The sequence below is a fragment of the Quercus suber genome, unplaced genomic scaffold (assembly GCF_002906115.3).
Source record: "Quercus suber isolate HL8 unplaced genomic scaffold, Cork oak 2.0 scaffold_371, whole genome shotgun sequence".
NCBI classification, from domain to species: domain Eukaryota; kingdom Viridiplantae; phylum Streptophyta; class Magnoliopsida; order Fagales; family Fagaceae; genus Quercus; species Quercus suber.
Genome location: NW_027069823.1, coordinates 693209 through 719907, shown reverse-complemented (window position 1 = coordinate 719907; position 26699 = coordinate 693209). Strand labels below are relative to the sequence as shown.

The 26699-nt window shown below is 40.8% G+C and overlaps 1 protein-coding gene across 1 annotated transcript; it reads right to left on the bottom strand.

Annotated features, from left to right (window-relative positions):
* Positions 1–25330: 25330 nt before the first annotated feature.
* Positions 25331–25696, bottom strand: LOC111990834 (uncharacterized). The gene has a single exon (XM_024022613.1). The coding sequence runs from the start codon at positions 25694–25696 to the stop codon at positions 25331–25333; it is 366 nt and encodes a 121-aa protein (XP_023878381.1).
* Positions 25697–26699: the final 1003 nt, after the last annotated feature.

Sequence of the window (26699 nt, the reverse complement as noted above, 5' to 3'; positions counted from 1 at the left end):
TGAACAACCACTATCAAGATACTACAAACATGAATTAAATACTTTCAATGCGGTATGAACAAAAAGCCATGCATGTGATAGACATTCTTGACCATCAAAGCAAGAATCATCCTTACTTTCTTCATTCATAGAAAAATGTAGCTTCCTTTTCAGATTATCAAGTGTATCACACAAATGTCTATTCCTCTTCTTATATTTTTCAACCAAGGAAATATACTCACACAAGCTATTGTGAATATCATGATTTCTATGGACTAATGATTTTAGCATGTGAATGAAAATTTTGGCATGTTTCTTTGACTTAAATAAATCTACAAGATCACTTTTACCATTTTCATAGTGAAATTCTTAAAATGTATTATTTTCAATACAAATTATCAAATTGGGGGAGAAGAGAATGCGAAGAGTCAGTTTTTCCCAAATAAGGTGGTCTAGCGGCTTGGCCTTGCGACTTGACTGAGTCGCGAGTTCAAGCTGCGAGATAACAAAACAGCTAGGCTAGACTTTTTGTCTTGTAGTGCTCCAGCTGGCGCGACTGTTCATCTTCTCGCACGCTTCACTCGTGTGCTACATTTGGCGGCTTGCTAGTCGCGAGTCACCCGCGAATCCCAACCACGAATCTCTGCATCTTGCACAATCTTGAGCATTTCTCCATACTCTCTCACTCACTACCCTTACATGATTCCCACCTAAACACAGGATTACTAATTGCTAAATTACAAGCAAATTTGGCATAGAATAAATCCAATACAATGGTTGATTAAATTCAACCTTACAATTATTGGTAATTCCATTTCCCCTACAGTTCTTGAAACATTAAATTTTGGTAATTTTCCTAATGATTTTAACTACACAAACATTGTTTTAATTCCAAAAAAAAAAAAAAAATCCAAAACTAATCCAAGAGTTTAGGCCAATTAGCCTTTGCAATGTGATTTACTCATGGTTTTAAAAATCAGTACAATCTAGGAACTGGAAAAGCTCCCAGTTCCCAACTTTTACTAATTTTTGACTAGTTTTGGATCAATGGAGAGCCTAAAGGTCACATTATTCCATCAAGGGAAATCTGCCAAGAAGAACCCTTATCACCATACCTCTTTCTTACATGTGCATAAAGTCTTTCATCTTTGTTGAGAGCAGCTGCAGTGATGGTAGCCTCTACGGCCTATACATCTACTCAAGAGGCCCAAAATTGTCATTCTCTGGAGATAAAAGTCTCATGTATTGCGAATCAACTATGGAGGATTGCACCCAAATTTGAAAAATATCTTGGCACAATATAAACAAGCAGCAAGACAAAAGGTCAACTTGAATAAATATATCATTTACTTTAGCAAAAGCTGTGATGATGGCACCAAAGAGGCTCTAAAGAATTTCCTGGGGGTTGCTTTATCTTGGGAGGATGATAAGTATTTAGGACTACCTTTGGTTACACACAGTAAACGAAAAGCCTTTCAATAAGTGGCAAAGCAAGAAATTTTTATTTGGAAGGGCCAAGTTGAGACCCTAGTATATTGATCAAGATAACTTCGCACACACATATATATACACACACGCTTTTTTATTATATATACACATATATATACACACCTTTTTTATTTGATAAGTTATATATATATACACAAAAATATAGATATACACACACCCTACAACAACAAAAAGAACTTAGTATTTTTAATCAAAATTATATTTGTTAGCGATTTTTCATAAAATAAAATTCATTTTTACCATTTTCATAGTGAAATTCTTAAAATGTATTATTTTCAATACAAATTATCAAATTTTATACTAAAGTTAGTAAAAATAATCTTTCAATTGAATTAATGCAATTTTCAAAAATTGATCCGAAACTTGGAGAAATAAGTTAAGCTGCGAACATATTTGAAGCTATTTTGCTCTAATCTATTATGTAGCTACTAAAGAGACATTTCACGTGTTGTTTTAGCGACAATATTTTTTTAATGAGTCAATAACTTGTTAATTGCCACGTAATAGGTTGAAAGATATAGATTCAAACATGTTTGGTATCAAACTTTATCAAATATTTTGCAGATATAAGAGGACATTTTACAATAAAAAATAGAATTAAGAAAAATAAAGTTATATCTCTATAACTATTAGACCAATTATTATTTTTTAAGAGCATCCTTGGACTGATTCAATTATATGAGGCCAACTCTTATTTTTGTATACTAAATTTTAAAAATTTAAAAATAATTATATATATTAAAAAAATTTAAAATTTTGGGGGGCCTCGGCCCCACCGTATTTCTTACCTCCACCCCTGCTTTCAATACATGAAGGAGCGAGTTTGGAAAAGGATTCAAGGTTGGAAGGGTGTCTTCTTATCTCAAGCTAGCAAGGAAATCCTCTATAGCTCAAGTGTGCTGGCCTATGCTATGATCCTCTATAAATTCCCTAAAAAGCTCTGTACTGAATTAATTCCCTCTATAGCAACTTTTGGTGGGGTCAACAGAGGGATGACCATCGAATTGTGGTTGAAATGGTGTTGAAATGGCTTGAATTTTATGGCCTGTTTGAATGTTTAAAAAAGAAGGGGGAGTAGAGTAGAGGGAGGGAGAGTAATTAAATTACCTTGTTTGGAAGTTTTTAAAGGAATGAGGGAGAGGGGTTTGGAGGGATTTAGAGGGGTTTCAACCACCTCTAATTTATTATTTTTAATTCCCCCAAATTGGAGAGATTTGGAGGGAGAGTAGAGTAGATAAGTTATTAAACAAATGAATTCTCCAATTTATCCTTTCCAAATTAACAAAATTACAAACTATTATATAAATAATCTTTGTTTGTTTCCTGAGAAAATTAAGGTGAATGAAAAAAATAAATAAATAAATAAAAATATCACTAGCTAGGGAAAAAGCCACAGCATTAGAGCCTACAAATTCAAAGCCCAAATGAGTAGATAAATTTTTTTACGTGCTGTTTCTCATTACTTGGCCTCTGTTTCGTTGCTAAAAAAACAGAGGAAACTTTTTTTTTTTTTTGTTCTTCTTCAGTTTTGTCCACTGATAAGGAGCTTTCACTTAGAACAAGATACATAGTTGTATTAGGTCGAGTAGTCACAAATGATAATGAATCTGAGATTTAGAAGCTCCAATTTATTTTTCTTTTCGTACAAATTTTAGCTAGTTGGCCTCTGTTTCGTTGCTGAGAAAACAGAGGAATTTTAGCGTAATTTCTATTGCTTTATTATTATTATCTATTAATCTGCTTTAATAATCTATCTATCTTCTTCCATCATTTGTTGATTTGCTCATGTTTTTTTTTTCTCTATTTTCATTTCACTATTTTGTTGTCTTTCTTTGATTTCCTTTTACTTTCTGTTTGGTTGCCGAGAAATCTGACTGGGGGGGAAAAAAAAAACAAACAAACAAACAAACTTACATTTTCCGATGAAAAAAATATTGGCCTCATTTAAGTCTGATAGTTGTCCTTATCAGTGATTAATACAGTTATCACATTATCAATACTTAATTAATTCAATTTATATTCTATTATCACTTTTTTTTTTTTTTGGGTTCATTTTCGAATAAATGGAGGCATTACTTTTGCTTCCCAAGCATTATTTCAAAAAAAAAATTTTATTAATATCACCTAGATGCTAGTTGACTATGATAATTCCTTGTATTTACTTTTTTTTTTTAATTATTTATATAGGAACATTTTAGATCTAAACTAAATTTTCTCTAGGAAGTACTCATTGTCTTTTAATATGTTGCAATTTGATTCATAAAAGAAAAAAAAAAATTCTTGCTATTAGGGTTTTATTTCACTTTTCAATCACTTGATTAACATTTCTTAGAATAAATTAATCATAGACCAATATTGCAAGTTCATTTTCAAATAGGGGTAAATTTGTCTATTTTAATCATTTCCTCTCCTCTCAATCCTAATTTTTAAAACATCCAAATAAGGGGAAGGGCTAATTACTCACTTCTCCCTTACTAATTTTAAAAACATCCAAACAAGGTGAGGGAAACCATTCCCCTCTACTCTCCTCCCCACTACTCTCCTCCCTCTTTAAACTTCCAAACAGGCCATTAATGTCGGTAGATTAACATTACAAGTGAGCATTAAATGCTATCTTGTATGAATTGTCAAAGAAAAAGGCAAGGAACAACACCGACTTGAACTATATTCATGCATAGCCGAAATTTATGACTCTATAGGCAATAAATGGATGCATGCCTATGTTAGAAAGAATGGCTTGATGAACAAAGTCAAAGATATGCAATTCAGCATGTAAACTTGCGTGAAGAAATACTACACTCATGCATTAAATGTTGTATGGATTGCTTGGCCACTATTGTTGACTTCCTTAACAATAGAAGTCTCTCATGTGCTGAAATTTATGATATTTCGGCTGAACATCTAGCTATAAATAGATGTGAGCTTGTGAGACCAAGGGTGAGTGAGCAAGAGATGGTTCCTGCGTGAGACAGAGATGGAAAAGAACTTCTTCTGTGTGTGAACCAGAGTAAGAGTTAGGAAGTGAGAGTGTCTTGCAATTTGTCTAAATACTTTCTCTATTTATTTGTGAGAGAACCAAGGGTGTATTTGGGGTTTGGATTTGTGTGAAAGTGTCTTCAAGTCATTGTTGTAATCTCCACCACAGTTATAGTGAAAAATTATTCTCACGTAGGATATTGCCGAAGCACGAACCACGTAAATTCCTTGTGTCATATTTTCTTCTCTCTCTTCTTTAACCTTGTATAAACAGATTATTTCACCAATTTTCACAACAAATGGAATACAATGTGCAAACCAAAATTGCAAAGAGGTATGGTATTCTGAGAGATTTAATTGTTTAATTAAGCAATATTTGCTAAGTAATGTTGGAGGATTATCACTAGCCCGAATAACTTGGCTACAAGAATTTTGAAGTCAAGGTACTTTCCAAACTCATCATTCATGGAAGTCAATTTGGGTCATTCCCATTCTCCTATTTGGTGGAGCTTGATGGAGGCGAAACATTTCATTTTATTTGGTATTTTGGTAGTAGCTTGAGAGTGAAGAGTTCCTACCGGCTTTCAAGAGTACAGTCAATATGTGAGTGACCTTTAGATCTGATATAGTCGACTTCTTGCCCTTAGAAGTTGAAATTATACAGATTATAAATCCATATAAATTAATCTAGGCAGTCAACAAAAATGGTAAATTCTCAGTGACGAGTGCATACAAGGTGGCTTATCAAAATAAATGAGCTGCAGAGGATGGTTTTAGCTCTCACGATTTAGAAGAAGGTGGCTTATGGAAGGTTACTCGAGCGTTTCCAGTTCCAAATAAATTTTATTTATTGTGTGGAGGCTTTCACAATATCTTGCCCATTTTAACAAACTTAATGCGCAAGGAAGGTGTCCATGTTGCAAGCTAAATGAAGAGCGTATGAGTCGTGTTTTTTACAACTGTGACATTTCCAAAGAAGTTTGGTATGTTCTACAGAGCCATCTTCAAAAAATTCCTCCACCAATCCAAGACATGAAGGCCTTTATCCACAGCTTGAGCAACAACCCGCCATCCTAATGACATTCGTCTTATTGCTGTCTCATTGTTAAAACTTTGGACAGCTCAAAATGTATTCTGGATTGAAAACAAAAATGACAGTGTAGGTATCATTATGCAGAGCATCCTGAATTATGTTGAAGAGCTTAATGGGTTGGAAGAGGGCATATTTGATGTCACTTGACAAATCTTATATCATTGGCAACTATCTAAGCAGTGGTAGAGCCAAAATTTTGATTTTGGAGGTGAAACAAAAAAAAAAATGATGATTTTTTTTCTTCTTCTATATATAAAATAGTTAAAATAATAATGTTACCATATTTCTTTATCATTAAAAATGAATCAATAAATTTTAACTTTACTATAAACCTAGATTTTTAAATTAAATTATAACTCATTAAGCATAACTAGTCGCTAACCCGTGCGATGCACGGAAAAGCTATTAATAACTCACCTAATTTGAAAAAAAAATCAATATCTTGGTATAAATTATATACCAAACCAATAAAATCTATCACTTACAAAGTAATAAAATCTATCACACACAATGAGATATCATGAGATCATATTGAGAAAATATATAACTGATATAAGTACACTCCAATACAATTAATTACACAAATATAGTTAATTCCATACTCATTCAATCAAATATCTAATATCTTTCATAAATTACTAGATGTATCTAAATTCTAACATTGCTAGTAAACAAAGATGCTAGACCTTGTTGAGGTCCAAAATTTCACAACAAAGCCCATTCCATAAAAAATAAAGAAGGCCCAATTCATGCAGCAAAAAGAATCGACATCAAGGCCCTATATATGTTCAGATTTCCAGCAAAAAATGCCATTAAAAAAGTCCAGCAAATTCCAGTGAAAGAACTAGGTCGGGATCCCCAGAGGCTCGGGATCCTCGGGACGCATAACATGCTCAAAGTAAGATTGAAACGGCTCAAAGCATAAAGGATGAAGGACAAACAGGTCTCAAGCGCCTAGTCATGCATCAGAAAGTGTAAAGCAAACACTCATGAACAAAGGAGCTACACCTCAAGGAACCAAGAATGAAAAAACCATAAGTAGAAGTGGCTGGGGAGAAGCTTTCAACCCAGCAGTAAAAGATTTCGATTATTTGGGAAAAATGACAAGGATGGAAGGCAGCCAAAAGCTGAAAAAGTGACGAGGGCCAAAATAGCTAGAATTAGCAACCTGGGGGGACCTTAGAATAGAACGTTAACTAAGGGCTTTCAGCTTGGTCGGACCAAAAGGAAGAAACTATGAGAAAAAATGAAAGGACCAGCCCCTGCGTAACTGACACAATAGGAGCTCTGAGGGGCAAAAGAGAGAAATCGCTAGTACCCTGGAACCCTAGAGTCGCACTATAAAAGGAAGAGAAAACCCATGCTGAGGGACATTCATTCATCACCATTTTGATCTGAGAAAAGATATCACAACAGAGCCATAGAAAGAACTCTGTAAAACCCAAAGAAATACAGAGGACTATCTCCCGATATCCCAGAAAATAGCCACTATAGCACATATTTGGATTCGAAAGGATTCAAACTTTGCAAGTCTTAGAGGTTTGAATAGCCATCAAAGTCCGCAATTTTTGAGTTAATTTGAACCTTGTATCATGTCTTAGTGAGCACACGTAACCCACAGTCAAGAAAAATAATGAAATACCTCATATTGATTTGAGGATCTCTAACAATTATTTGGTGTATTTCTTTATTACATTGTCTTCCTTTATTGTTTCTTGCTAAAATCCTTCTCACCTAACTATCTTAGAAGGAAAAGCCCAAGCAAAGCCACTCGGACTTGAGCTCCAAATCCCACAAGTCTTGTGCAAAAGCACTAAGTTTGTGAGAATTGGGACTAGGATCCTCGTGGCTGAATCAGTCTCATGAAATTCATTTACACATATGTATATATATTAAAATGTATATCCTAATCTAGGAAACTAACAATTATTTGAAGATATGTGTATTGTATAGTGTGTTTTTATGTAGCACCCATAGAGGTAAAGGGAAAAGACAAAGCTCCATTGCATAATAAACATGAAAAAAGATCATATAGTTCAGAGAACCAGCCTTCTGGGTTCTTACAGGCCTAGTACACCCCAGGATCCCACGACAATACGCCCCGGGGTACCAAGAGGAATTACATTTTTCATCTTGAGGAGTTTTATGTGACTTGCGCACAACTTGGTTCGTAATCAGCCCCATTTAGCTGCAGTGAATCAAGCCCAGTCCACCAAAACAACAAGTATTTGGACCCGAGATCCTTGTCTCTACTTGGGCCTGTATGCTAAGAAAAAAAAAAGCACTCTCACATTTTGGCAACTTCACTGGGGACTGGGAAAAAGGAGAGGGAAAAAGCAATCCCTTCGCAAGCATGACTCCAAAGCTAGAAAACACCTAGAGGAAGGAAAGTTCCTCTTAGTGCATTCAACATCAAGATCCCAAAAGTGCGGGTTCCTCTAACGAACGTCCTACCAATGGACTCTATATGGAATTTTGGAGAACTTCCCAACACAAGATAAGTTTTATGCATCATTATTTTCTCCATTTTATATTTTGAACATAATGTACTGAAATCTATGGTTTTCAAATGGATAGCTAACACTATGTTGCATGAAAGCAAAAGCATTGTATTGTTTAATAATAGAAGTAGACACTTGTTCTACACAATATAGAATCATAGATAAGTTTAGTTGTCATACTCATCCTCCAATTAACTGGACCTCATTTAAAGATATTCATAAAAGATAACTGCCCACAAGGACTTGGAATTTTTGGTAGCCAAGCCCTCAGCTTAGCTCAACTTATTCTTCAACCTTGTGTTGGAGGTAGGGTACTGCAATTTTGTTTTACTTCAACTTATTGGTGGTTAAGACCATGTTACTAAATGGTTTTGACATTGATCTAAAGTTCACAATGTTTTGAGCATGGCATGGGATTGGCTACTGATGACTCCACACCTTGAGCAATAGAAAGGGTAGGAAGGAGTGATAAGAAGAAAGCTGGCCAATTTGATTAGCATTTATGCAGTTAGTTTAGTCTTAAACTTTGAAGTCCAAAACTTGAAGATGCTTGTTAAATGAGGTATTGGTGGTGTGAAACTACTTTGTACCATTGGTCTCCAAAGGCAACTCACTGGTCTCATAAAAACTTAACTAATACTAAAGGTGTTTTGAGAGTACAGCTAACCTATAGAGTACAGCCAACCTATATAGTACAACCAAAAAATTGAAAAAAATAAATGTTGAACTCAGCTAGAAGAAATAGAATCTTGTTTCTCATGAGGATTCTACTCTTTACAAAAAGGGGGTAAGAGGAGTCATGTAATAATATTTTAACAATCAAAACATTGTCTCATTGCTAAAAAAAAAAAAAATGGAGAAGTGAGCAAAAAAAAAAAAGATTGATGGAATGAAGATTGTGTGAGCTACACAGTAAAGCAATTGCCTCACGTTTAGGGGCTGATTTATTTTCTTTTTTAAAAAATCATAATATTGTTTCATTTCTTTTAAAAAAGAAAAAAAGAAAAAAGAAAGAGTAGTAAGCAAATCAAAGAGGCTTGATGAGATGTAAATTACATAGCAAAGCAATCGCCTCACGTTGTGGGGCTAAATAATTTTGCAGCAACTTGATAATAATATCATATGGCACAGGTTAAATAAATGGACAAGTTTCCTTGGCTTCGCCCATGGATTTGGCAAAATTGAGTAGTTCCATGATCCCAGCAAAGCCTAGGAGATCCTTGACTCCGGGAAGCAAAGTTTAGGAGATCCTTGATCCCGACAAAGCTGAGGAGATCCTTTATTCCAGCAAGGCTGAGTACACCCTTGATTCCAGCAAAGCCTAGGAGATCCTTGACTCCAAGAAGCAACGCCTGAGAGATCCTTGATCCCAACAAAGCTGAGGAGATCCTTGATTCCAAATGAGATCCTAGATTCCAGTAAAATAAGAAAAAAAAAAAAAAAAAAGTAGTTCCCTGGGTCTAGACACGAATCCAACAAAAATAGAGTAGCTCCTTGATTTCAAAGAAGTTGAGTAGTTCCTTGGTTCCAACCATGGTTCTAGCAAAATGGAGTAGTTCTTTGGTTCCATAAAAAAATTTCAAGTTGTTCCTTGATGGAATAGTTTTTCTGATTCTTGCAAAATGGAACAATTCTTTGGTTCCAACAAAGTTGAAGTACCTCCATGGATCCAACAAAGTTAAATGGTTATAAAAAACTTTGATAGAAGTTTCACAATAACATCAAGAGAAGGTGGATCAAGCATGGTTCAACAACTACCTCATGTCCTGGGGGCTAAAGCCTATTATGCAATGGGCCTTGAATATATTTTGAAGAAAATAAACAGAAACACTACATTGCAAGTTAGCATCAAAATCAACATTATTGAAAACTCAACAACTATATAGTACATCTATCATTTGTTATAGCTCAACAATTGGGCCCACCCATGGAAATAACAAAATTTGGAGGAGATACAGAGACCACTGAAGGGCGCCTACAACTAGCTCTAAAGGCCAACCATGACATCACAAGTATTGCCTAATCCCCTCAATGTACCACTAATACATGAAAGAGGGATTGAATGGGAAGTCCACAAAAGTCACTGCCAATCATAGTCCTTTCATCCAGCACAAAGTAAACTTTGTGGAAAATATACTTTATGATGAATTGGCTCTAGCTGAAGAATATCCTATTGTAAGGATCCCAGGGGGCTCCCATCCCGAGGATCCTGGGGGGGTTCCTATCCCAGAAGAAGAAGAAACCTGGAGGGAAGGCAGAATTTTACTTATGAAGGCATGCGGGACTTGAATGTAGCCTACAAAAGGATCTCAGACCACCATCTTACATGATAGCCCAGGAAGAGATCCTGGAGGAACCTGGGGATACGATGAGTCAAAATATCCCATCTCCAGGATCCCGAGGGGCTCCCATCCTAGAAGAAGGAAACAATACCCATGGTTTGAGGGATCCCTTGGACATAAAAATTTAAAAATAAAAATAAATAAATAAATAAAAATAAAAAAAAGACAGAAGGAGGAAGGCTGATATACTGCTTTTGAAGATCCCAGAGAAACTTATGGATATGAAAAGGAAGACATAAATCCTACCAAAGGAAAAACTAGAAGAGGTGAACTTGGGGGTTGACCCAAGGAACCCGGGGCCTATCCTAATCAGTAGTCAGTTATCGGTATCCAAAAAAAAAAAAAAGCAACTGGTGGAGCTATTGAAAATATGAAGATTTATTGGCATGAACTCCTTCAAATTAAATAAGACACGTCCAAAGGATAAATTCCCTTTGCCTAACATCGATTTCTTCATAGATCTAGCCAAGGCAACAACAATATCAACCATGAAGAGGCATACCATGGTCAAGGAACTTAAGAGCTTCTCGAAAAGAGTTTCTTACATTAGGAAGTTCACACCAAGACCAACATTGGTCACTAGTGGACTATCCAAACTGTTGAAAAGGGAGAATGTTCTCATATGGGGAGCTGAGCATCCAATCATAAAACTTCAACATGAGTCATTTGCCTACCTTATGGGTACTAGTCCATGGCAAAATCATTATTGTTGTACCTGGGATCCCGATACCAAGCATACAGAGCATTAAAGGAAACCGAAATGAGGTATCCCAACATAGAAAGAGCGCATTTGGCAGTCATGCATCTTAACAACTGAATCATTACTTTTTACCACCAAATCCTATTGGTGATAATCTCTCATCCAATAAAAGCCCTCCTCCATCAGCCCTTGAGATCTTGAAGAGTGACCCAGTGGCTAATATTAATTTCCCAATACAACATAGGTCCAAAGGATCCCCAGAGTTGTCAAGAGCTAAGCTGTAACAAACTTACTGGTCTAGTTCTCTGAAGAAGAGGAGTACCTATTGAGTGAGAAGATGTCCAAAAAAGCAGTAGCGGTAGAGATCTTTGTAAAGAAACAGACTATGAGGTTTGTGAAGACAGCCTTTAACGAGCATGCCTAGAGGAAGCCTTCCTCTTCCAGGATCCCAATAAGAGGATCCCCCACTTGAAGAAAACACCATGACAGAATCATCTTGGTGGAGCTAGAGCAACCTTAGATGACTCATAAAAGTTTATTTCCATAAAGAATTTGTTCACAGTCAAGAGAGGATATTTTAGAAGATCCTCGGAGAAGGAAACAAATCCTCAACCCTTTAAAGACAAGAAAAGAAATCAATTCAATGAGTCCACTTGAGAACGAGGGGCTATGAAGGAACTTTTTCTGAAAATTGAAAAATTCAATGGTCATGAACAAATTTTGCCAAGTAGCATGGCCTAGGACTTGGGAAAGGGAAAATTTTCCATGTACCTAGCCCAAGACTTGATCATAATAAAAATTTTCTAAGTGGCATGGCCTAAGACTTGGGAAAGGGAAAATTTTCCATATACCTAGCCCAGGACTTGATCATAATACAAATTTTTCCAAGTGACATGGCCTAGGACTTGAGAAAGGGCAAACTTTCCATGTACCTGGCACAGGACTTGACCAAAACAGAATTTTCCAAGTGGCATGGCCTAGGACTTGGGAAATGGAAAATTGTCCATGTACCTAGCCCAAGACTTGATCATAATACAAATTTTTCCAAGTGACATGGCGTAGGACTTGAGAAAGGGCAAACTTTCCATGTACCTGGCACAGAAATTGACCAAAACAGAATTTTCCAAGTGGCATGGCCTAGGACTTGGGAAAGGGAAAATTTTCCATGTACCTAGCCTAGGACTTGATCATAATAGAAATTTTTCCAAGTGGCATGGCCTAGGACTTGGGAAAGGGAAAATTTTCCCTGTACCTAGCTCAAGACTTGACCAAAATAGAATTTTCCAAGTGACATGGCCTAGGACTTGGAAAGAACAAACTTTGTTTATACCTGGCCTAGGACTTGGCCAAAAAAATTTGAAGTGACGTGGCCTAGGACTTGGGAAGAGTAAACTTTCCATGTACCTAGCCTAAGACTTGGCCTAGAACAAATGTTCTAAATACGTGGCTCAGAAATTGGCCAAGACCAAAAGTTTCCAAGTACAACCAAGAAAATGGTCAAAAGCAAAAGTTTATGGGTACAAGCTGTAGCATGTACCAACAATAGGTACAAGTGCAGATTGTAAGCATATCCCAGTCATGGCTACAACTTGTAGCACGTACCAGCAATAGGTACAAGCCATAGCACGTCCCAACAAAGGGTGCAAATTGTAAGCAAGGCCCAACGAGGGGTACAAAGAGAAAAAGCCTCAAGTGGATATGAAAACCCAAAAGTGGGTGTACACAAGATTGACCTCCTTGAAAGGAATTGGTTCAAGGGAGCCTAAGGAAGCAAGGAAGGCGTAACTAAAAAAAAAAAAAAATTCTAAGAGTACATCACTCGAAGCCGCAAAAGCATGGATACTTTTGCAAACCAGCTAGTCAACATTTCCCTCCTCTTACAAGGTGTAAACTCACCAAAGGCTTGGAGGTACTTCAATTCAACAAAAGAAAGTTCATTCAATGAAGCAAGTGTAGAAACTCATTTGGAGTTTCCCTCAAGAATTATTTGATCTACACATTGGTTCTACAAAGTAGGAAAGTGTCCAAAAAAAATTTTATTTTCTCGCGCATGGGCTACAGGTAACCCACGAGCTCGAGCGGCTAACGTTGAGGTCCAAAATTTCACAACAAAGCCCATTCCATAAGAAATAAAGAAGCCCCAATTCATGCAGCAAGAAGAATAAACATCAAGGCCTTATGTATGTTCAGATTTCCAGCAAAAAAGACCATTAAAAAAGTCCAGCAAATTCCAGTGAAAGAACTGGGCCGGGATCACCAGAGGCTCGGGATCCTCGGGATGCACAACATGCTCTAAGTAAGATTGAAACGGCTCAAAGCATAAAGGATGAAGGACAAACAGGTCTCAAGCGCCCAGTCATGCATCAGAAAGTGTAAAGCAAACATTCATGAACAAAGGAGCTACACCTCAAGGAACCAAGAATGAAAAAACCATAAGTAGAAGTGGCTGGGGAGGAGCTTTCAACCTAGTAGTAAAAGATTTCGATTATTTGGGAAAAATGACAAGGATGGAAGGCAGCCAAAAGCTGAAAAAGTGAAGAGGGCCAAAATAGCTAGAATTAGCAACCTAAAGGGACCTTGGAATAGAATGTTAACTAAGGGCTTTCAGCTTGGTCGGACCAAAAGGAAGAAACTATGAGAAAAAATGAAAAGACTAGCCCCTGCGTAACTGACAGAGTACGAGCTCTGAGGGGCAAAAGAGAGAAATAGCTAGTACCCTGGAGCCCTAGAGTCGCACTATAAAAGGAAGAGAAAACCCATGCTGAGGGACATTCATTCATCACCATTTTGATCTGAGAAAAGATATCACAACAGAGCCATAAAAAGAACTCTGTAAACCCCAAAGAAAAACAGAGGATTGTCTCCCGGTATCCCAGAAAATAGCCACTATAGCACATACTTGGATTCGAAAGGATTCAAACTTTGCAAGTCTTAGAGGTTTGTATAGCCATCAAAGTTTGCAATTTTTGAGTTAATTTGAACCTTGTATCATGTCTTAGTGAGCACACTGTAACCCACAGTAAAAAAAAATAATGAAATACCTCATATTGATTTGAGGATCTCTAACAATTATTTGGTGTATTTCTTTATTACATTGTCTTCCTTTACTGTTTCTTGCTAAAATCCTTCTTACCTAACTATCTTAGAAGGAAAATCTCAAGCAAAGCCACTCGAACTTGAGCTCCAAATCCCACAAGTCTTGTGTAAAAGCACTAAGTCTGTGAGAATTGGGGCCAAGATCCTCCTAGTTGAATCAGTCTCATGAAATTCATTTACACATATGTATATATATTAAAATGTATATCCTAATCTAAGAAACTAACAATTATTTGAAGATATGTGTATTGTATAGTGTGTTTTTATGTAGCACACATAGAGGTAAAGGGTAAGGACAAAGCTCTATTGCATAATAAACACGGAAAAAGATCACATAGTTCAGAGAACCAGCCTTCTGGGTTTTTACAGGCCTAGTACACCCCGGGATCCCACGACAATACGCCCCGGGGTACCAAGAGGAATGCATTTTTCATCTTGAGGAGTTTTGTGTGACATGCGCACAACTTGGTTCGTAATCAGCCCCATTTAGCTGTGGTGAATCAGGCCCAGTCCACCAAAACAACAAGTATTTAGGCCCGGGATCCTTGTCTCTACTTGGGCTTGTGTGCTAAGAAAAAAAAAGTACTCTCACAAACCTTAATGGGATTGAAAAGGCAACATAATGCCAATTTACACAATTTTTGAAATCATTATTTCCACTATTGAGAGAGAGAGAGAGAGAGAGAGAGAGAGAGAGAGAGAGGGATGGTTGTTGTGTTGCATCTCTTAAGAAGAATCTACCCAGTATATTTTTTTGATATGTAATTGACAAATAACAAAATAGATGTACCACATTTAGAGTATGCACATTTCTGAGATTAAAAGTGAAGGAAAATAAGAAAATGAACTCACCTAAAGTTTTTTCCTCTCCCTCTTGATGTTGACTTTTCCAACATCTTCCAAAATCAAATTTATGTACTCCTCAAAGCCCTGTAAGGCATAAAAATTATTATTTGACCAAATTTAGATGTATTTTAAAAACAGGTACATGGAAACAAACCAAATTTTAAAAACAAGTACATGGAAGCAAAACATAATTAGTGAGGACAAAAAATGCTCTAAACCACAAGCTATTTTTTTGAAACTGGTTTGAATTTCATATGAGTAATTACAAAAGCATCAGTATGTAGATTTTCAATTTTCCTTTGTTTCTATATGTCTTTAGTATAGGGGTGGCTTGATGCATTTGGGGGCCTAAGGTGAAAATTAGTTATCTTGTTTCATATATAAAATTACTATTAATCAACATGAACTATGTAGAATTTTTTTTATTTTTAAAATTTATAGACACAAAAAAATTTGACAAAACTTTTTACATTTGTTGATGTGCTAGATTGATAGTAGTGAGTAAAAGAGTGATGTCAGTAGTGAATCTAGTTAAAAACTATTAAAAGTTTGCTAACTTGACTATTGTGAAAAATGTTGTGAATTTTTTGTGATTTTTTTTTTTCTTTTAGAAGTGCCACATTCATAATATTTTTCATGACAAATCTTAGGTGTTATGTTGCTTCTTGTTTTCTAGTTGAACCTACCACTAAAATTATTTTTTTATTATCAATAACAACCTTTAACAATCTGCTATTAAGATTTTTTGTAAAAATGTTGTAGACATAACATTTCTTTCTCTTTTTATTTGTTTTTCATTAAGAAAATATTATTTTATTTATTGGTTAATATTTTGGCTTTATTAATACTATTGGTTAAAATTTAGGGGCCTTTTTTACAGTTCAGGCCTTAGGGGGCTGCATCAATGGCTTATACCATTGAGCCGGCCCTGCTTTAGTACCAACCTGCATTTAACATAAAGCACAATCTTGTAGTTATTTGATTTAGAAAGCATTTATTCTATTGCAATGATCATTATAACTTATTCAACTTAAACGACAATTAATTTGCATTTGTCAAATGACTACACTACAACATTCAAGCTTCAACTACAGAACAGTGATCAAGGATAAACCATCTAAATCTAAGTAACAAAACAAAAACCATTAAAAAAAAAAAAAAAAAAAAACTAAAACACATAGGTAGTGAATAGCGAAAATCAAGGATAAACCATCTAAATCTAAGTAACAAAACAAAAACCATTAAAAAAAAAAAAAAAAAAAAACTAAAACACATAGGTAGTGAATAGCGAATGCAATAACATTTCATGTCATTGCATTCGCTATTCTTTCTCATAACAGTACATCCAACAAATCTCACATGTCTTACGTTTACATCAAAATTGAATATTGATTATAGTATTTGATAATATATGGCTCTTGAAGAAGAATTCACTTTCTCATGGAGCCATTGAGGTGACTTAGTGGGTAGTCTCAGCATTATAACCATTTGTAAGACTGAAACTACACCAGTACACTCGCGCATCAACCTTCAAGCCCGTTATGCAGTGGGTAAGAACATCGAAATACAAGGTTTCAGTCAAACCCAACTCAAAATCTTCTTTTATATAGATGATACCCCCTCCAATCACACCTGGAAAAAAAAAATTGAAGGTTATTTATGTGAAAAAACATGGTATATCTATAGAAGAACTACGAGTTTTAAGGAATTGAAAAAAAAAATACCCGTATGAAAACAATACATTAACTTAGAGAAGCCTGAACTTATTGCCTGAAGAAATAAATAAAGGTTTTTAAAAATCGTTTGGAAAAAAAAAAAAAAAAAAGTTCAAACGAAATCATCATCATTTTGGTAAAAATTAATTTCAAGCATATCTAATTAATAATAATACCTAGTATATAATGACATATAAGTTGATGATGAACTCACTCAACTTCTATAAATGTTTGGGTTAACAAGTATAATTCAACGGTGTGTGAATGATTTGTTTTAATTTTTTTTTTATAAAATTGTTGAGAAGCTTGGGTTAAGAAGAAGACTCTGGTTTTTTTTAGCTCGATCTAGAAGAGAGAGAGAGAGATAGAGATGGAATTGAATTGATCAATTCAAAAGTAAAATTTGTGGCATGAATATGGATTGATTGAACAATTGAATGAAGAAACTGAATTATTATTTTGTTGGTCCCTTTTAAATTAAGCTGAATTTCATTCTAAATATTTTTTTATTTATTATTTTTAAATATTTACTTCTATCTACTAACTATATAAAAAGATTAAATAGCTTTTCTATAGTAAGTTTGATTTAGTGTAGTTTTTGTCTTTAATTGAAGTTTGTTTTAGTACAATTTTTTTCATTTATTGATCCAAAACAGCGAGTTTGGATGAGAAAGAAAACAAATGTTATGTTTATAACATTTTGACAACACTTCCGCAGTTAATGTTGCTAGAGGTAGCCATCAATAGCAAATAAAGGATGTGCATAAGCATGAGAGAAATGATGCATTAAGTTTGAAATATCTTAGTGGACAATATAGATAATACTATTATTGAGCTAGTTGTGAATATTATTGTAACGTTAGTGTTATTTCAGTTTGTTGAGTCATAATTGTTTGGATTTACACAAAACTATTATCACATTCTTTGTTCATTTAGTATTTTTTTTTTTTTTTTAGCTTCCTATAATTGAGAAAATAAATCCAATTTTTGTTTTCCATAAAAAGGATCATGATCTTTGTGCACACCCAAAACTGAAGCCTGTTGGGCTGGGCCTCGCTTGGGCTCACAACTTACTTGTGTAGTGGGTTTGGATTTCCTACACTAGGTCGTTCTTGACGCTAAGGCTCTATGAGATCACTTTTCTTTCCTCAGGGGTCCGAACCACCTTTTCACTACTCCCTCTCTGTTTTCTCTCCTTTTACAGTGAATTCTCCAACCCCTGTTTTCTCAAGACTTCTTGTATTTATAGCCTATAGTTAGTGGAGAGGTTATGATTACTCGCCGGTAAGTGCAACCGGTGGTCCAGTGTTATCGATCATAAGTGGGTGGTTAGGTGGGAGTGGGAATCGGTGGGGATGGCGTTGGAACTTGGTTCCCACTTCCACGATAGTTCTCGGCAGCGGTGCCTCTCCGAGGCGAGGCCGAGTAGGTATAGGGCGGGGTGTTCCAAGAATCGAATATTTATCACTACTCGGGAAAGTATTGCCGAGAAATGATGAAAAGGTAAAGTCTAGGCCCGTATCACGTGTGGCTCTGGGGTGGGCTGCTAGGTAGAGGGAGACTGGCCTTATGGGCTATGCACTCAGGCCACGGTCCAAGGCCCAAAATGGGCCCCGGTGCGGGGGCCGTACAATAGCCCCCCCATGATTCACTCCCCATTCTCGGGGGTGAATTAAGGATCACAAGGGGTAATTACCCGTCTGGGAAGTCGAAGGGTTTGTGCCCGGCCGTTGATGGGCACATTAATGCATGCCTCAAAAGACGCATTTGGAGTTGATTGACGGCCTATCCGTCATCGCTGTCTGACGGTTCGTGAACCGATGCGTTATGCGCGTGGAAGTTGAAGCGGCGGTCAGCGTGGATTTCTTGCCAGTGGGTTATTTAATGTTACCCACTTCATTCCTTACGCCTATAAATAGTCGCTCTTGTCACTGACCCTCACTTTTGCATTCCTCCCTTTTCAATATCTTACTCTGCCGAGCATCCCTCCTTCGTGGTTCATCTTCTGGCCCAGAACATACTTCCTCCTTAGAGCCCACAGTAAGTTCCTTTCCCTCTTCTTCCTTTTTCTGTTTGGCCATTTGATTCTATTCTTTGATAATCGTAGCATTTCTTTCCTTTTTAAAAACACTCGTTTAGAAAAATGAGTTACTCTTACCTCCTTTCTTCCGCAAACGCTCTGGCTAGATTTAGGGACGCCTATAATGTCCCAAGGGACGTAGATATTGCCTACTGTAATATGGGCGACATTGACATCTAGATGCGCCATGGTGAAAACACGGTGTTCTTCCCCTTGATGGCCATTCTAGAGGGTGGGCTCAGGTTCCCGATAGACCCTTTAATTCTTAGTACCCTTAGATTTTACGGCATTTGCCCCGACCAACTCCCCCCCAACTTTTACCGGGTAGTGAGTTGCGTGAGTAGGTTGAACCAGTTGTACGGGTTACAACTGAATCATTTTGACATTAATCAGATATATAGTCTGTGTGGCAATATCGAGTCGGATTATTATATAAAGACTAGGGATGTAGGGTACGGCTCATTTCATGCCTACCAGATTCAAATCGAAATTCGGCTAAAGATTTCGTTCGGGTTAGCGACAACTGGTTTGCCGAGGAGATCCCCTGTGCATTTTCGCCGCGCGACCTTGGTCGGTGACTAACCTTTTATCTACTTTTGCCTCTTTTGATTTTTGTCCAGGTATGTAACCACTAACCCTTATTTCCTGTGCAGAGGGCAAAAGATTCAAGCCGAACCTCAGGGTGGTGCACGTTCGGGACCTAAATTTCCTGCTCAGGTCGGAAATCTTCGTACACTCGGACGGACAACTCCGAGCGTCTCACCTTATCCTCGGTGTCAATCCCGTCTACTCAACCTAGCAAGCGTTCAGCCAAGCTTTGTTAGTTGACAGCCCTATCCTCTCATATATCGACGTCTGGCACGCAAACTTTTTTCCACCAAGGCTAACTGTAGGCGAGGCACGTGATCTCGGTCCCCGGCCCATTTGTTCCGACGAGCGACAGCCAATACGTGACGAATCTGCCGAGCGCGTATCCGCCGAGCGTAAGAAGCGTGCCCACGAGCAAATTCAGCGCGAAGTTCCTGCCCAGCCCGAGGAACCTGTAGAGCCCGAGGTTACTGTTCGGGCGACAGAAGGAGCGGCCGCGGAGTCCATCAGTTCTTTCAAGACAGAGTCCGACCTAGGCGACGCCATGGTGGCCAGGAGGAAAATGATGATCGAACGCTTTGTCCCGAGTGCCCAGCCGGCCGCGCAGCAGCAACGAACCCCCGGCCAAGATGCATCGCCCCCAGCTGCCCCGGCAACACGTGTCCGAAAGAGGCCGCGAGCGGTCTAACAGACACAGACGAGCTCGAGCGACGCCCCCCGCATACCGTCGATGGGCATCGTTATTCGGGAGCCGGTTATACAGACCGGGGTAAATTTGGCGTCCAGTTCCCAGGCTCCGACGGACTGGCAACCTTCCTTCCAAGTCGACGGCAAGCCCCTTCCAGCGACGGCTAGTGCGCGAGTCTAGGACAAAGGCCATGGGGGTCGTGTCGCGCAAAGTCTAGCGCGCGGCCTGCTTTTGCTCGAGGACCTGCATGCTTTTACGGAATCGATGGACGAGTCTTTGGGGAGGCGATTACAGTGGCACGCCATAGCGATAACTGTTTCGTTTTTATTTCCCGTTCTCGGTTTCCCATTTGCTCATCTACGTGCACTTTCCATTTTACCTTATAACTTGAATTTTGTGTGGTCAGGTTGCACAAATGTCACACGTTGTGGATGGTAGGATGAGGGATTTAGCCGAGGACGTTGAGCGTGAGAAGGCCCTGAAGGACGTCGCCGAGGCTACGGCGAAAGAAAAGTCAAAAATTGCCGAGGAAGCAGAGAGTAAAATTGCTGTGGCTGCGAAGGCCCAGGCTCTTGCTGAAACGAAGTCTGAGGAGCTAGAGCTGCAACCGGGAGGCACCGAGCTCAAATTGGTGGAGGCTCAGAGTTTAAACACTATGTTGGAAGGACAATTGGCCGATTCGAAGACGGCGCTGGAGGCTTGTGAAAACAAGTGGTATAACGAGGGGTTCGCAGATGCCGAGAATTCGGCGGAGCTGGTTATGCGCCAGGCCCACAAGCTCGGATACGAGGAGGGTTGGTTCGCCACTCTTCAATCCTTGGGGGTTCCCGAGGATTCTCCATTGAGGGATCGCAGCAAAATCCCTTTCCCGAGTATCCCCCACGCCGAGCAGCCTGCGCCCCTTATTATTGACGAAGAAGAGACCTCCAGCATGAGGGAACTGGTGAACACCATTGACTCTCACGTAGTGCCGACCGATATGGAGGGGACCAGCAACCCTCATGTTGGGGACCGAACCGAAGAGGACGTCCAGTCGCCAACCCGTTATGCAGACCAACGCCCCCAAGAGGATGCACCCCCCGCCCATGCGGTGGATATTTAAGTTTAAAAGCCAACCTTGCTTTGTTTTTCCTTTTTGAGAATTTAAATGATCAGATTTGCCTAGGTCACCAGGATGTGGTGACAGGATAATTTATTTATGTGGTACTTACTTTATTTTGAGTTGCCAGGTTTTGGCGATAAACTATTAGTTTGAGTTTTATGTTTTAATATGATTGCTTTATCGTGTTGTGTTTTTGCATTGGCTGAGTAATGAATTCTCGTTGGTTGCCTCTGTATTGTGATGTTTTTGGCTATGATAAGGTTTCTAAGTGCTCGGCGAAGGGACCGAACTGATGAACAAGCTTTCGTCCTAAGGATGGGTAAGGTTTCTACCTACTTGGTAAGATTTCTACCGAGGGTCACGCTTGTGTCCTGAGAGGGAATTGTTCAGGTTTCCACCTGCTCAGTGATGCGGATCGAACCGAGGGTCAGGCTTCTGTCCTGAGAACGGGCCTTTAAGGTTTCCACCTGCTCGGCGATAGACTGAATCCGAGGATTAGGCTTCTGTCCTTAGGGCAAATAGTTAAGGTTTCCACCTGCCCGGTGACCGAAATTGAACCAGGAATCAGGCTTTTGTCCTCAGAATAATCGGCTAATAATGAACCATGCTCGGTGATTGGGATCGAACCGAGGATTAGGGTTAGAACGGTGCGGATCTGCATGAGAAATACCATTAGTATAACTAACAAAACATATACAATAGGTCGCGGTTAACCTGATGCTCGGCGTATTACCCATCAATGATAGTACTTCTTGAGATTATGGACGTTCCACGGTCGGGGCAGCTGTCTCTCGTCTAGGTCTTCCAAGAAGTAAGCCCCGGTGCCTGCCACCGCAGTGACCCTGTAGGGCCCTTCCTATGTCTGCGCCAATTTCCCGGCTCTAGTGTCCCGCATGTTGCCCACGGCTCTCTTGAGAACCAAATCCCCGGCAACAAACTCCCTCATTCTTACACCTCGGTTATATCTCTGGGTGAGCTTCTGCTGATATTTCGCAAGCCGTATTGTCACCATTTCGCGGTATTCCTCCATCTTGTCCAAATATCCTACCATCATTTCGTCGTTTTGGGCGTGATGGAACCCCGCTACCCGCGCACTGCATAGATTCACCTCGGTAGGGATCACGGCTTTCGCTCCATAAGTGAGAGAGAAAAGGGTCTCCCCGGTGGACCATCTAGGAGTGGTGCAGTACGCCCACAAGACTTTGGGAAGTTCCTCGGCCCAGTTTCCCTTCGCACCCTCCAGCCTTTTCTTCAGCCTGCTCACAATCACCTTATTCACGGCCTCGGCCTGACCGTTGCCCTGTGGATAAGCGGGAGTGGAGTACCCATTTTTGATACCGAGTCCACCGCAAAATTCTCGGAACGCCTGACTGTCAAACTGTAGCCCGTTGTCCGATATGATAGTGTTCGGCACCCCACCTGGTGATGATATTCTTCCACACGAATTTCTTTACTTCCACATCCCGTATGTTGGCCAAAGCGTCCGCCTCCGCCCACTTGGTAAAATAGTCGACGGCTACCAAAACGAACCTTCGGCCGCCCGTCGCCCGAGGGAATGGGCCGATGATGTCCAGCCCCCATCGTACAAAAGGCCAAGGGCTGCTGATCAGGTTCAGGTGGCCCGCGGGCTGATGGATCAGAGGGGCGTGCTTCTGACATTGTTCATACTTAAGCACGTAATCGGCGGCATCTTTCTGCATCTGAGGCCACCAAAACCCCTAGGTCATTGCTCGGTGTGCCAATGAACGTCCCCCGACATGGCCGCCACACACCCCAGAATGGAGCTCGGCTAAGAGCTCGCCCACCTTCTCCGGGCGTAAGCACAAGAGGTACGGCCCTCCGAAGGACCTTCGATACAAAGTCCGGTCTTCCGCCAACCAATACCGAGGAGCCGTCCTACGGATCTTGATGCCCTCCTTCTCGTCACTCGGCAGACGGTCGTCAGCCAGAAAGTCGATAATGGGGTCGATCCAGCACGGGGTAGGGGCTGCGATGGCCGTGACATTGATCCCTGTCGTTCCCGAATCGCTCATTACCCTGACGCTCGGCTCTGAAATAAGCTCGACTTTAATTTGCCGTGGTATCTCTTCGATTACTGACGATACCAACGTGGCGAGGGAGTTGGCGTGTCTGTTCTGCATTCAGGCTACTTAAAAAATCCTCACCATGTTGAAGCCGGCCATAACCAGTTTCGCCTGTTCTAGGTACGCTTTCATCTGAGGATCTCGGGCTTCAAAACTTTCCAGCACCTGATTAACCACCAGACGCGAATCCGAATATAGTTCAACCTCCCGGGCCCCCAAGCTCGAAGCTGTCCTTAGTCCGGCCAGAAAAGCCTCGTATTCTACCTCGTTGTTAGATGCCCTGAAACCCAATCTAAACGAGTGCTCTAGCCGTATTCCTTCTGGGGTGATTATAACAACCCCCGAACCGGCGCCCGTGGAGCTTGACGCACCGTCCACGAATACCTTCCACAGGCGAGCCTCCAATCGGCAAACCATCTCCCCCTTCTCCTTGGGCGAAAACTCGGCGACAAAATCCGCAAGGACCTGGCCCTTCACCGAGCTTCGGGGTCTGTACCGTATGTCGAAGGAACCAAGTCGGGTTCCCCATTTGGCTACTCGACCAGTAAAATCCGACCTCTTTAATAACGACTGTAATGGGTACTCGGTCAGGATGTATACAGTATGAGCTTGAAAATAGTGCGGCAACTTCCTGGTGGCGTGTATTAGGGCTAACACGAGCTTCTCCAAGGGCAAGTATCTCGTCTCGGCGTCGACTAGAGTCTTGCTAATGTAGTACACAAGTTGCTGGATTCCTTTGTCCCTCAGCAGCACGGCACTCACGGCGTGCTCGGATACCGCCAGATACATGAATAAATCCTCACCTGGCTCTGGTGCCGTAAGCATGGGTGCCCGCGCCAAATAATTTTTCAGATCCACAAAGGCTTCGTCACACTCTTCACTCCACCGAAATCCAGTCCATTTCTTCAGTAGTTGGTAGAATGGTCGGCAGCGATCTGCGAATTTTGAGATGAATCGATTAAGGGCTGCTAGCATCTCGGTTAATCTTTGCACTTCCTTCGGGTTGCTCGGTGGCTCTAGTCTTCTCACAACTTCTATCTAGTCGGGGTTGACCTCAATTCCCCGCATACTGATCAAGTACCCCAGGAACTTCCCGGCCCCTACGCCAAAAGCACACTTCTCCGCGTTAAGGTGCAACTTGTGCCGTCGGAGAACCTTGAAAACCGCCTGGAGGTCCCCCATATGAAGGGCTTCCTGTTTGCTCTTCACCACCATGTCATCAATGTACACCTCGACCGTGCGCCCTATCTTGTCTCAGAACATTCTTGTTATCATTCGTTGGTAGGTGGCTCCGGCGTTCTTCAGTCCAAAGGACATCCTCGTGTAGTGATAATTGGCCTCCGGGGAGATGAACGTCGTTTTCTCTTGATCCTCGGGCGCCAGGGCGATTTGGTGATACCCTTGGAAAGCGTTCAGAAAGCTCATCCTCGAGTGCCCACACGTAGCGTCCACCAGCTGATCAATCTTTGGCACGAGAAAAGGGTCTTTCAGGCAGGCTCTGTTCAGATCGGTGAAATCGACGCAAACCCTCCACTTGCCGTTCTTCTTCTTCACTACCACGGTATTCGCCAACCAATCTAGGAAGAAGATTTCCCGAATCACCCCAGCCTCCTTCAATCTTTGAACCTCCACTTTGACAGCCTCGGAGTGCTCCCAGGCTGATCTCCTCAGCCTCTGCTTTTTAGGGGTCAATGAGGGGTCAACTCCAAGTCTATGCACGATGAATTTGGGATCTACCCCGGCAACCTCGTATGGACTCCACGCAAATACGTCTACATTCCGTATTAGGAGTAGCAACATTTCTACTTTTTCCATATTCTCCATGCTCTCCCCTATTTGGAAGTACTTGTCTCTATCCGGCAACACCTTTACCTTGAGCATACTCTTGGCGCGTGCGACCCCCTTCCCCTCTTGCGGGCTCTATAATTGCTATAATGGCTTCCCCGACGACGAACATTTGGGGTCGGCCTGATCCTTCTGGTCGGTCTACTCCTTCCAATCGACCATGGCGATCAAACATTGCCTGGCCGTCTACTGACTTCCATGTATGACCGTGACACCATAATCGGTATGAAACTTGACCTTCATGTGCAGAGTGGACGAGACAGCCCCCATTGCATGTATCCATGGTCTCCCTAGAATCGCCGTGTAGGGGGAGTATGAGGCAACTGTGATGAAGCTTACCGTTACCTCCTTGCCCCCCATATTCACGGGCAAAGAGATTTGCCCCTCGGGAGCCACCATTTTCCCGTCGAACCCTACCAGGGGAGTGCTGTACTTCGTCAGATCCTCGTTCCTCAACCCGAGCCCCCTGAATAGGTCCGGGTACATAACATCCGCCCCGCTTCCCTGGTCTATCATTATTCTCTTCACAACGAAGCCGCCAATCCTTGCCATGACTATCAATGCGTCGACGTGTGGCTGAATGGTTCCTTCCAAATCACTATCATCGAAGGCGATCGGCTCTCAGGTAGGTCTGATCTTCTTTGCGGGAGGCGGCACGCCTGTACCTCCCTCCACATATATTACTGTCAACACCTCCTTCCCTTTGTCGTTGAAATGCCCCTCAGGGCGACGTGAATAACATCAATTACCCCAAGAGGGGGTGGAAGGGGGTTCCCTCTGTGTGGAGCGCCCTGCCCCGTTTCTCGATCCCTGGCGTCCGTCACAAATTCCTTGAGGTGCCCTGCCTTAGCCAGCTGCCCGAGATGGTCCCTCAATACTCAGCATTGCTCGGTCGTATGTCCCCGGTCTTTATGGTAGGTGCAGTATAGGTTCTGATTCCTCCTAGAGGGGTCGCCAGCCATCCAATTCGGCCATCTGAAATACGGCTCATGTTTAATCTTATCCACAATTTTATGCACGAGCTCCTTGAACGTCACGTTCACCTCCCCTACTGGTACTGCTGGTTCTTGAATCCTCAAATTTCCACGTGCCCTCTGTTGAAAACCGCTCTGCCGAGGACGATCTGCCACCTGTGCTTTGCCTTTGCTTTGTATTCTGTCATCTTCCAGCCGCTTGTACTCCTCAATGCGTCTCATCAACTACCTTATATCCTCGGGAGGTTTCTTAGTCAATGATTCCCTCAATCCCGACTCCTCAGGCAATCCCATTCTGAAAGTGCTCGCTCCAATCTTCTCGTTCCCTCCGTCAATCTCGTTGTAGAGCTCCCAATATCGGCTAGCATAATCACGGAGGGTTTCCCCTGCCCTCATCTTCATAGACAGCAGCGCGTCCACCGGTTGCTGTTCCCGGCTGCACGTCACGAAATGAGAACCGAATTCCTGTATTAGCTAGGCGAAACTATGGATGAAGCCCTTGCGCAACCCATTGAACCACCTCAAAGCTGTGGGACCTAGGCTGGAGGGAAAAACCTTGCACATCAGAGCGTCATTTCGGG

What these genes read in the sequence shown, in the direction of transcription:
- LOC111990834 (XM_024022613.1), bottom strand. Translation starts at nt 25,696, where the DNA reads ATGGCAAGGATTGGCGGCTTCGTTGTGAAGAGAATAATGATAGACCAG.